The 12,573-nt window shown below is 43.9% G+C and overlaps 1 protein-coding gene across 8 annotated transcripts in view; it reads left to right on the top strand.

The window, feature by feature from the left end:
• The window catches only part of SCG5 (secretogranin V), a 54,660-nt gene that overhangs the window by 29,374 nt on the left and 12,713 nt on the right, over positions 1 to 12,573 (top strand). For all 8 annotated transcript variants that reach the window (XM_025998408.2, XM_025998410.2, XM_072738198.1 and 5 more), the window contains exon 3: positions 10,282 to 10,431. In XM_025998408.2, the coding sequence (XP_025854193.1) occupies positions 10,282 to 10,431 (150 nt within the window). The remainder of the gene's footprint in view (positions 1 to 10,281; positions 10,432 to 12,573) is intronic.

The raw sequence follows: 12,573 nt of genomic DNA, 5'->3' as shown, positions 1-12,573 counted from the left end.
TTCATCGTCTCATTGTAGGACGCGTACTTCTCTGTCCCCGAGGTGCTCATGGTCTCCTTCACAAACGGGCACCTACATCAGATGTGTGACCATGTGGACACGCTTGGCCCCCTATACCCGGAGGACACATCCTTCAGAGAAGGGATTATGTCACCTGGGCAGCAGTGGAGGATGCCTGCCCTGAACACCTCGAGTAGGATGAGTCCAGGCATTAAATTTTTAGGTACTTAGTTACTTAGGTACTTAGTTTTCAGTGAATAAGAAGGCACTGCTGTCAAGAAGAAGTTCAACTATTGTGAGGCCCTGTTGCTCGCAGCCCCCAGTACAGGACTGTGGTCATCAGAGTGAAGAATACAGAGGTTCGGTAATTTGGGCTCTGGTAATTGTGCTGTTAGGAAAACAGTAAACGCTTATAGAGTGCTTATTGCCTACCTACTAGGGAGTGAGCTAAGCATTTTGCATATGATTTCTTATTTGATTTTTTTTTAAGATTTTATTTATTTATTCATGAGAGACGCAGAAAGAGGCAGAGGGAGAAGCAGGCTTCATGCAGAGAGCCCGATGCGGGACTCCATTGCAGGACTGCAGGACCACGCCCTGGGCTGAAGGGAGGCGCTAAACCGCTGAGCCACCCAGGTGTATTTGTCCAACCCCCCTCACCCCCTGACCCCCCCACCCCAGCCCCTACAAGCATACTGTCCCCAAGTTCAGAAGAAGCAAACTGATATCCAGAGAGATTGAGATGTTCTCAGAAGTGTGACCCAATGCAGACTTGAACCCAGGGTCTTAACAATGGGAAGCTATAAAAGGTTCTTTGTATAAACGACGCTCTCCTTTCTGTGGGTCCTCAGTAAATGAACGTTAGTTGCTTTTCAATGACATGTTTGAATTTTGAGACTGTCATTTCTTACCGGGAATCAAGGCAAAAATACCTTCATATGGAGTTAATTTTGGGGAGGGACATGAAATTACTCATATTTTTTTTTTTTGGCTTCTTTTTAGCTCGTTTAAATTATTTGGCCTGAAGGAAGCAGAAACATGAATATTAGACATCTCACATTTTACAATCCCACCCTTAAGTTGGCCATTTGTTTTTTTCAGGTGTTCCTCCCTGCGTCCCCTCCCAGCTGGTTAAGAAGGGCTCAGTTGTATGTTTTTCCCTGGCCTTTCTCCGTGCTCCTGTGTCCTTGCTCCCGGCCGCAGTGGCGAGTAGCACCAAGGAGGAGGCCCGGGTGTGGGTCGGACAGGTTGGACGGGGGTGACGGATTGGTCCTCCCATCCTGGAGAAGCGGTAGTGCCTGGTGTAAAGGGTACTGTGTTCACCTCGAGGGGGGAGAAGGCTTGTGGGGCCAGCAGGCCCACCCGGTTGGGCCTCAGGATGTCCTGGCACGCGGGCTCCTGGTCACCCCTGGGGCCACCCGGGGTGGCCCACCCTCGCGTCCTGCCTGCGACCCTGGGGCTGGGGGGTGAGGGGCACCCCACACAGGGTGGCCTGGCCCTCTGTCCCCGGCTGGCTCTATGCCCGACGTGTGTGGCCGTGCGGGCTGGGCCAGGATTCTGCGGAGTGTTTGTAGCCCGACTGTGTGCTGTGCCCTGAGGGACACCTGCTGGCTGCGTCCCCTGGGCTCAGTGGCCGCTCTCAGGAGAGCGCCAGCCCCGCCACCTCCGCTCGGAGCTGCCCTTCTACGAGGCTGCGGCCTGGCTCCTGGGCCCGGTGGCCCGGCCACGAGCCTCCTTCACCGCTCAGCCCGGGCCGGGGGGGCTGCCGGGGTGCCAGGGGCCGGACGCTGCGGGCTCCAGGCCCCTGCGCCAGGCGGGCACCACGGAGCCGACCGCCCAGGCCGGGGCGGGAACCCGGACACAGGCCCGCTCGCCCGCGGTCACGCTGCCAGCTGCGCTGCAGCCCGAGCTGAGGCGGTGGAGCAGGAGGGGCGCTGCGGCCCAGGCGGCTGAAGTCTCCAGGGACCCACTTTCTCACTAATGAGTAGTCATCCTTTCTTTGTCTTTTTTTTTAATAAATTAATTTTTATTGGTGTTCAATTTACCAACATACAGAAAAACACCCAGTGCTCATCCCGTCAAGTGCCCCCCTCAGTGCCCGTCACCCACTCACCCCCACCCCCTGCCCTCCTCCCCTTCCACCACCCCTAGTTCGTTTCCCCGAGTTAGGAGTCTTTATGTTCTGTCTCCCTTCCTGATATTTCCCACACATTTCCTCTCCCTTCCCTTATATTCCCTTTCACTATTATTTATATTCCCCAAATGAATGAGAACATACACTGTTTGTCCTTCTCCGATTGACTTACTTCACTCAGCATAATACCCTCCAGTTCCATCCACGTTGAAGCAAATGGTGGGTATTTGTCGTTTCTAACGGCTGAGGAATATTCCCTTGTATACATAAACCACATCTTCTTTATCCATCATCTTTCGATGGACACCGAGGCTCCTTCCACAGTTTGGCTATTGTGGCCATTGCTGCTAGAAACATCGGGGTGCAGGTGTCCCGGCGTTTCATTGCATCTGTATCTTTGGGGTAAATCCCCAGCAGTGCAATTGCTGGGTCGTAGGGCAGGTCTATTTTTAACTCTTTGAGGAACCTCCACACAGTTTTCCAGAGTGGCTGCACCAGTTCACATTCCCACCCACAGTGCAAGAGGGTTCCCTTTTCTCCGCATCCTCTCCAACATTTGTGGTTTCCTGCCTTGCTAATTTTCCCCATTCTCACTGGTGTGAGGTGGGATCTCATTGTGGTTTTGATTTGTATTTCCCTGATGGCCAGTGATGCAGAGCATTTTCTCATGTGCATGTTGGCCATGTCCATGTCTTCCTCTGTGAGATTTCTCTTCATGTCTTTTGCCCATTTCACGATTGGAGTGTTTGTTTCTTTGTCTTTTTAACTTTATTTATTTATTCACGAGAGACACGGAGAGGCAGAGACACAGGCAGAGGGAGGAGCCCGCGGCAAAGGCTCCAGCGGCTCAGCCCCCAGGAGCCCCGAGTAGTCATCCTTGTCTTACAGACCTCACCAAACATCTTTAATGCGGATATAAGAAGACTTTGAGACTATCGAAACGGTAACAGCACAAAAAGGAGATAGTGGTGCAGGACCGCATTGATCTTCATTTCCCGCCAGCTTTGACTTTCACCAAAACTGTCCCCAGCAGTCCCAGCCAGGAGGGACTCCTGCATTACGGTGTGCGGTCATCAGGCTCTGTGAAGAACGTGGCTTGTATGTGCCAACATAACCTTCAGGACGGTGGTATTTACTTCTAATTCTCACAGAATTCGTTTGAGTGAGAAAGGGAGAGGCATTGTGAAATGCCTTGTGAAATGTAAACGAGTTCCTCTATTATTAGAATAAAACCTAAAATAAAGGGATGTCAATGGTAGCCACAGCTGCTCAATCTGAAACCTCAAGTGAATTTTAGAAAGCCTCTCAGCAGCCACCCTGGATGTCACAAGTTCCATGAACGAAGATCATTACCCCTAAGGTCTCTCTCACAGATTATATACTCTCATTCTCTATAGAATTTGAATGACTCAGGCTCCCATTTTTTAGCCCCTTGCTACTGGAACTGTGGTGTGTGGGCTGACAGCATCATTATTACCTGGGAGCTGGTTAGAAATGCAGAGACTCAGGCGCCCTCTCACCTGTTAATCATAACATGTATTTTGACAGGATCCTTGTGTGATTTATATGTGCAACAAGGCAAATTAAAAGAGGCGATTTGCAAGGCCTAGGCCCACTCTTTATTTATGTATGTAAGTGCTTCATTATGAAAAGGATCTGGGATCACTAGGATTAATAGCTTACAAAGAGGGAAGAGATCAAGAACTGTAAAAGCCATTGTAGCTGGGACCATGTAATAGGGTGATATCATTGTGTGCACTTCCCTACACTGAAAACACACCGCTACAACACCATGTAGTCACTGATATTGCCAGTAATAGTCCCAGATTATCAAAAGGAGGGAAAGTCATATCCCAAAGCTGCTGTTTAAAGTCTTTACCTAAAATTCATACTGAAACTTATCCTTTAAAATGGTTAAATAAGTGAATCCTGATGTTAAAGAGGATGCTTCAGTGATGCAGATAGTATATGGAAAACTACATTCTCCAGGAAAGAAATAAGTGAAATGTCACTATCATTGGAAACTTTACTTCATTCAGATTTTTTTTAATGCATTACATTTAGGAGCATCAAATGACATCAAGATAAAATACAATACCAGAGATTTACTCTACTGTATAACTAAACATCTCAACTGATACCACACACACACACGCGCGCACACACACACACACACACACACACACAACGATTTGAAGCCAAGTAGATTTTGGGAGGTTGCTAGGTATTAAATTTTCATATTTTCATTTACTAGATACTGGCAACTGATCTCCAGAATCACTAAGGCAAGAAAATGGCTTTGGAACCAAAGCCGTTTTAAATTAACCGGAAAAGCTAGTGCCCTTTCCTGGATGAACAAATAATGGGGATGTGGGGCCAGCTGGGGGTCGTCAGGAAGCCTGCTAGAAGCTGCCATGTTGAGATGCACAAGTCCACGGGTGGCAGAGCAAGAACTGATGTTGACTAGATAGCCAGCTGAAACAGCAGAATTACCAGTCTACAGGAGACATGCAGAGGAGAGAGAATGTAGGCACAAGGCAAGGGAGGAATGCAGAGAAGGGCTGAAAGCTGTTGGAGGAATCCCCCAAGATGGAGAAAAGTGCCTCAACAGATTTTTGTGTAAGGTTTCAATGCAAGCCAAGAAGATTTAAGAGTGCTGGCCAGGATCAGACCAACCTGGGTCTTTTTCCTCTTCTTCCCCATGCCCTGCTTCCCTTGCCTCTGAACGCTATAACCAACTGACAATTTACTGCCCTAACGACGCAAAGAAAACCTATCGATGGCCTACAGCTTGAGAATAAACAGCTGCATGGTACCAACTGCATTAAAGAAAGCAAAGTTTATATAAACAAAACTGAGCCTAAAACCTATTTGGCAAGAATTAAATATTTTCTCTTTAGTCCAGAGACATTTGTGGAGTACTAAGGCTGTGATGGAAACAAAGCACCTTCACAGGTTAGAATTAATTGCCTGAAATAATTTTAAAGCTGTACTGAAAGATTCTGTCTTTACCAATAGGATTATTTTCCTCAGTTGGGGGCCTCTACACTTTGGAAAGCTCATGGACTTTGACTCCTCTTTCCCTTGTGCACTGTTTGAAATCTCTCTTCTTTCTACTGTTGTGGTGGCTATCCTAACCCCTAACCTCATTGCTCCACCTCTGAGTTTCAACAATAGCCTTATAGCAGGACTTCTTGAACTTCCTTCCAATCTACCTTTGTAGAGTGGTCATTTTTTTTTTTTTTTTAGATTTTATTTATTTATTCATGAGAGACACACAGAGAGGCAGAGACATGGGCAGAGGGAAAAGCAGGCTCCCCCCTGCAGGACCCCGGGATCACGACCTGAACCAGGACCCTGGGATCACGACCTGAACCAAACGCAGACACTCAACCACTGAGCCACCCAGGTGCCCCAGTACAGTGGTCTTTAGAAGGACACTCAGATACAGTGGCTCTGGAGTAGGGGGCATTGGAATTTTTAAAAAATGCCACAAGTGCTTCTGATATGCATCCTTAGATGGGAACAAGGGCTTTAAATTGCTGCTAAGTTAACATTCTGTTTAATATCCAATTATTACGTTGCTCTCCTGCCCAGAAAGTTTGGTTGTTATTTATTACTATATTAATTCACACTTTTCTGCTTGGCATTTGCTTTCTCCTTTCCCATCCAGCTCCTCTCTTCCCCAACAGTGCTCATCACTTGATGCTCACACATTCCTTGCTTACACCTACCTCTGTGCTCTCACTTGTGTTTTTTTTTGTTTGTTTGTTTGTTTTTGTTTTTTCTTTGCCCCCTGTAAGGATGGATCCTGTCTTTGATTATTCCAATTCAGTGGTTACCTCTTCCATGGATGTTTTCTTGGCAGGCTCCCTGTTTCCTGAATTTCTTCATCATTTACAGTCTATACCATAATGAATTATGTCAGGGGATGTGTTTTATCATATACCACAGGCTTACTGTGTTCGCTTTGAAGAATGATCTAGAATGAAAAACCAGTTAGAGGGCAGGAACCATATCTTTTACATTTGTCTTTTGCAGTACCTTCCTGCGAGAAGTCCTCCATGTCCCATCTCTGGGTTAGATTTTTCTCTGCTCATGCCTGTGATATCTTGCTGTGTCCCAGTTATATTATAAATTCATTACAACTCTGCATTTCCAGTGTATTCTCTGTGTGTCTTCATGGACTGTAAACTCTGTGAAAGCAGGCCCCCATACCTAGTTCTAGCACTTAGTCTAGGTTTTGATATGTGTAGTAAGTGCTCAATACATATTTTTAAACTAATTAATGATTTTAAAATACATGTTTGGTTGAGACTGCAACAAATAGAACAAAGAGCATCCATGGCATCATAACATTTTGATTGACTTGGTTTCAAGTACAATAAACTAACATAAATTTAAACATAATGAACCAGATAACTAGCATTTGGCTGCATACCCAAGCAGATCATTTTCTAATTATTTCCTATATGTGGTTTCTTGCCCATAAAATTCAAGCTCCTAGAGGGCAAAAGATAGCATGTGTTACTTCTGTGTTATCTCCCCCAGTTCCTACCTCAGTGTTTCTTGATTTCTTGATGTCATTAAATATAGTTTTAAAAGAGCCTGTGTTACAGTGTATCTGCCTGGTACTAAACAGCTGCTGCTCCCTAACAAGTGCTGCATTCATTTTAATGGCACTGGTGCACAGAGGTAAACAGAGACTTGGCAGGCCTTCCATAAAGGAAACTGTGTGTGCTTCCTTCATTAATTACTAATGGAGCATTAAAAAGACATGCATTCTCCCTTCAGCCAAGTTGGACTGGCACTGAAGGCGAGGGTGCTTTCAAAAGTCCAGACATGTATTGACACACCAGAGAGGATGCCCTATAGGAACACAGTAGTGGCTACGTTGCCAAGATTGTACAAAGCTTCAGACAGATCAATACAAAGTGTACTGATCAGTCTGTTTAACCTTTTGCAAGGCTTGGGTTTACTGACTGGGGTAATAGACAGGATCCCTGGACTGTCTCTGAAGGCAGGCCCCACAGGAGGAATTGGGAAAACCATCAGAAAGATACAGAAAGTTACAAATAAAAAAAATGATCAAAGATTTACCAAGCAAAACAACAGAGTGAGGAGCAGCCATGCTAATGGAAGAAACATGATCTGTCAATTAACGTTTTACTTAATAGCCACTTAATAACACAATTAAAATGAATTTATACTCTCAAACATGGCAACTCTCATAGCATCAGAATGCTAAAGCAAGAACAGCGAGGAATAAGAGACTGAGAGACTTATTGGTAGTAATAGATTTTTTTTTTTAAGATTTTATTTACTTATTTGACAGAGAGAGACAGTGAGAGCATATGGCAGGCAGAGCGGGAGGAGGAAGTAGGCTCCCAGCTGAGCAAGGAGCCTGATGCAGGGCTCCAACCCAGGACACTGGGACCATGACCCGGGCTGAAGGCGGATGCTTAACCGAGTGAGCCACACAGGTGCCCTCAAATTAAATAGATTTTAACGAATAGCCCTCATATTAGGATAGATTAAACGATAAGAGTGTAATAGATTATGATAATTGCATCTTATTTTAAATATTCATGTGGACATTTTCTAAAAATACCTTTTTTTAATGCAGAAATTTTACAGGCTACTCACTCCCATCACAAAGCATGAAATATAACATAAATGTGAATGAAACGACGCAGCCACTTGATGATATCTATATTTTGGGAGCTAAAGAATTTGAAATTAAAGGAGGTACCATTATTCTTCTAAGGATCATTTTTAAAGTGACGTAATAAATTAAGACAGACTGCTACAAAGTCACTTCAAAGACCGTGTGATTCCCAGGATGCTAAGATCTAACTGTGACCCTACTGACAATATTAATATCGCCGAAAGAAAAAAAAGGTGTGTCGCTCCAAAGGGGAGCTGGCTCAGTCTAAAAAGTGAAAAAGGCAAGTGTCAGAGCAATAGCCTTGACACAACTCATCCAGGAGAGAATGGTGCCTCATCCAGCTGGACTTAAATAATATAACCTGTTGGCAAAAGTGTGCTTCCGTGGAGATGGGAATATGACTGTTATACAAGATGAGTGCCCTAACTCCCGAAATATGGAGCCTTCTCCTGGAAGTGTGGCCATCACAGCCTGGCTCTTTAGAGGCTGGCTCTAAATTCATGTACACCAACCAAGGCCCCTTGTGATTTTGAGTTGGCCCTTCATATATAGGATGTACAGGGTGATTGTACATTGAGGGAGCTATGTCCCAGGACATTATTAAATAGAAATTCATTCCAAGAAATAGTCTGCTCTACTGCTGGTAGATTAAACTTCTGAACAGGAAAGACAGAATTACTTACCTAATTGCTGGTAGGATAATTGGTTAATTATTTTACATGCACTAAAAGAAAAGTAAAAAAAAAAAAAAACACTAAAATATCCAAATGTTGGTGGTACTTTTGAAAGGGCAACCGTTTCGTAAATTTAGAAAGACAAGAAGAAATCACAAAGAGACTAAGAGCAATGGATCTGACTACATACATATTAAAAACTTATGTTTGCAATATATTGCTTTAATAATCAGAATTCCAAATCAGAGAAAACCTGAAAGTGGTTGCGGGAGATGTAACAGCCAGTCTTGTTATCTTTATTATGTGAAATGTTCATGCAAACTGATAAGAGAAAAATTAAAATTCCAAAAGCACATAGAGCACCTGGACGGCTCAGTTGGTTAAGCGTCTGCCTTTGGCTCAGGTCATGATCCCAGGGTCTTGGGTTCAAGCCCTGCACCAGGGTTCCTGCTTAGGCAAGGAGTCTGCTTCGCCCTCTCCCTCTGCCCCTCCTCACTGCTTATGTGTGCATGTGCTCTATCTTAAATAAATAAATAAATAAATAAATAAATAAATAAATAAACTTTTAAAAAGTAAAATAAAATAAAATTCCAAGAGCATAAAGACAACTTGCAATTAAAGCTAGTGAATAAACACATAGAGGGATCCCTGGGTGGCTCAGTGGTTTAGTGCCTGCCTTTGGCCCAGGGCGTGATCCTGGGGTCCTCGGATCAAGTCCCACATCGGGCTCCCTGCATAGAACCTGCTTCTCCCTCTGTCTGTATCTTTGCCTCTCTCTCTCTCATGAATAAATAAATAAAATCTTTAAAAAAAACACATAGAAATATATTGACTGAGCTGGTAATCAAAGACATTCAAAATAAGACATTAATTTTTCTAAACCCCTTTTAAATTAGCAAGGAAAACATAAACATTATTTTTATAAAACCCAGTACTGGTAAAGATGTTGTAAAAATGGTATTCTCTTATTTTGTGGACGTTATTTTACAAATTGGTACCTCCTTTTCCAGGGTGGAAAACAGCTTGGCAATATAATATAAAGAGCCATAAAAATATATATAGCCTTTGACCCAGTAATTTAACTTCTGGGAATCTATCCTGAGAAATATTAATCCAAAACATGGGAAAAAATTAAATCCCTAAGAGTAAATTGGGAAACACTAAATGTCCCACAATAGGGGAATGATTAATATGTTGTGGTACAGCCGCTGGATAGAAGAACAACATAGTCATTTATAATTATGTGATGAGAGACCACGCAGCCACATGGGAAGATGCTTGGGCTTTAATATTAAATAAAACTGAATAAACACATAAGTATAAAAAGATACGCAGAGGAAAAAGGATCGAAGTCAATATACTAAGGTTTAAGTGGTTGCTCCAGAACGGCAGAAGGACAATGACTTTTTAAATTTTTTTTGGAGAAGTGTTGTCTTTCGGCCTATCCTATCCAGCTGTGGCTGCCTCCCTCTATCCACCCCCCTCGGGCCCCACGTGCCCCTCGAGTTCTAGCTCCTCCAGGAATCCCTCCCCCTTCTCTCAGCCAAATGAGACCCTCCCTTCCCCATGCTCCCAGGACGCTGTATTAACACTTCTATCAGGGTGCGTCCCTAATGTGCCTTCTGTGGAAATGCTACATGGACAGTGTATGTCTGTTTGCACAATTAATGTTTTAAGCCCTAAAGGGCAGGAACTATTTAATTTCTTACTCTTTCTCTGGCATGGATCACAGAGCTTTGCCTGAATAAATATTAGTTGAAATGAATGGGATTGCACTGAAGGGGACCACTCTGATTCCCTTGCAGGTGGAGCTCATGAAGGTCTTCAGCACTTGGGTCCTTTTGGCAACATCCCAAACATTGTGGCAGAGTTGACTGGTGACAACATTCCCAAGGACTTTAGTGAAGATCAGGGCTACCCAGACCCTCCAAATCCCTGTCCCATTGGAAAAACAGGTAATGGGTATGTCCTTGGGTTCTCGTGGATAGTAGTCTTTGGGAGGTAGTTACAAAGTCTAACGTCAGTTACAAATATTCTGAGAAGTAGAATTTCTATTCTAATGACCCCCTATGTAATTTGTAGGTAGATTGGGAAGGGAAATTTATTTGAGAACCCTCAGTGTATTCTGGAGGTCAGATATACCCACATGAGACTCCCTTGCCAAAGCTTTACCTTCAATCTTATTCCCTCTTTAGGAATTGATTTTTTTTTTCTGCACTTGCTACTCTTTTAATAAAAATGGAGAAAGATTTTTTTCTTTTTGCCTTTTCTATGATACAGCTGCTGCCCACTTTTAGTGTCTTTGGAACTTACTAGTTTGTGGATTATCCGTGTCCATCTGTTTTCCTTACTTCCTTTGACAATGGACATTTTAACTATGTCATAAACAGCATCTACCCCAAAATATCTCTGTGGGGTCAGGAGGTGGCATGAGAGACAGTGGATCCAGGAAGATAAGAAGTTGGTTAAGGGAGAAGCTTGAAACTTTCTTTGCTTCTCATGTATCCCTCCCACTTTCCTACTCCTTAATGCAAAAGAAAATGAATGGTGGTTCTTTTATGGTGGGCTTTGAGCAGCTAGCCCTGGTGGCTAAGAGCAATGGCTCCAAACTCATGAATTCAGTACCAAGGTCAAGATATGTGTGACCTTGAACAAGCTAATTAACCAGTTTGCACGTCAGCTTCCTCATTTGCAAAATGGGGCTTGTTGTGGGAATTAAATGACATTATCCACTTAGTGTAGCACCTTGCACAAAGTAAAGGCTCATTAAACGGCATCCTGATTAGAATTAGTTTTGCCACTAGGAAATAATGCATCGCTCTCGTTGGACTTGTGTTAACTTCTAGCACCAGAGTAGTCTTTTTCTCCAAGCCTACAGTAATGATAGTTGATATTTATTATCCCTACTTTGTACTTATGGAAACTGAAGCTCAGAGCATAGCTCGCCCAAGCTTCTCTATGTAGCAAGTAGCTGAGCCAAGACTCAAACCCAGGTCAACCTGATTCAAGACCATGTGCTCAACCACCATGACATATTGCCTTGCTCTGAAAATTGTGACAGTATTGGCCTCTCAGATTTTCTAAACGCGATACAGGCTTTCTCTGAAAGAGGCTTTCCCTGAAAGTTCCTCCTTTCATTTAGGGTAGGTGTCTGTTTTCTATGGGACACAGAGCCTCTGAAACAACCGGACTGGTTGGCTGTGACCTAGCCGGTGTAGGAATACTGGGCCATGACTTCAGGAAAACTTGAATCACTGCCCAGAATCATCACTTGGGCCACATTGTACATGCTCGTAGGGTTTTCCATGGGTGGGAGGAAAGACAAGTTCAGAATTTTAAGAGCAACAGTCTCCATGGGGATTTGGTCAAATTGATTAGATGTCATATGGTACTTATGGTACTTATGATGCATATGGTTCTTAAAGTGTGGTCCCAGGACCAGCAGCATCACCATTGCCTGGGAACTCGTAGGAAATGTAAATTTTCAGGTTTTTCCCCAGACCTACTGAGTCAGAAACTCCTGGGGTCGGCCCCAGAAACGTGTGTTCTAACCTGCTTTCTGTGTGATTCTGGCACCTACTAAAGTTGGAGAACCACTATTGTAGGAGACTGGACAGAGCTTGAGCTGGGAGATCTGAGTTCTAGTTCTAACTACAGTAGGTCAGTCTACTTCCCTGTGCCTCACTTTCTTCATCTGTAAAATGAAGACATAGTGCCTTAAAAAACATAAATGCAGTGCTGGGCTGTCCTGAGAAAGGAAAAGAAGTCCGGATCTATGTAATCAAGCACTAGCTTTGTGCACACAGGAGCTCTGAGACAGGGCGGTCCAGATGGGCTGATACAGTTGGATCAAATCGCAACTCCCAGGCCCTTTCTTGTCACGCATTATCTGCCATTTTCTTTGCTATCCTGCCATGCAGGTAATGTGTTTCTCATTCTTTGTTCTACCATTATTTTCATTCTAAAAAGGAAATCACTAGTGACATTTAGACACTATTTGTAAGAAATTGCTTGTGATATGCCTCAGTGAGAATCATGACACCACACAATTGAGCAATCCAAGAGAGCAGTCCAGGAATAAAACCTTAGCTTCTCCC

The sequence above is a fragment of the Vulpes vulpes genome, chromosome 15, assembly GCF_048418805.1.
Source record: "Vulpes vulpes isolate BD-2025 chromosome 15, VulVul3, whole genome shotgun sequence".
NCBI lineage: Eukaryota > Metazoa > Chordata > Mammalia > Carnivora > Canidae > Vulpes > Vulpes vulpes.
The sequence above is the reverse complement of the archived record's forward strand: the minus strand, read 5'-3'. Positions and strand labels throughout refer to the sequence as shown.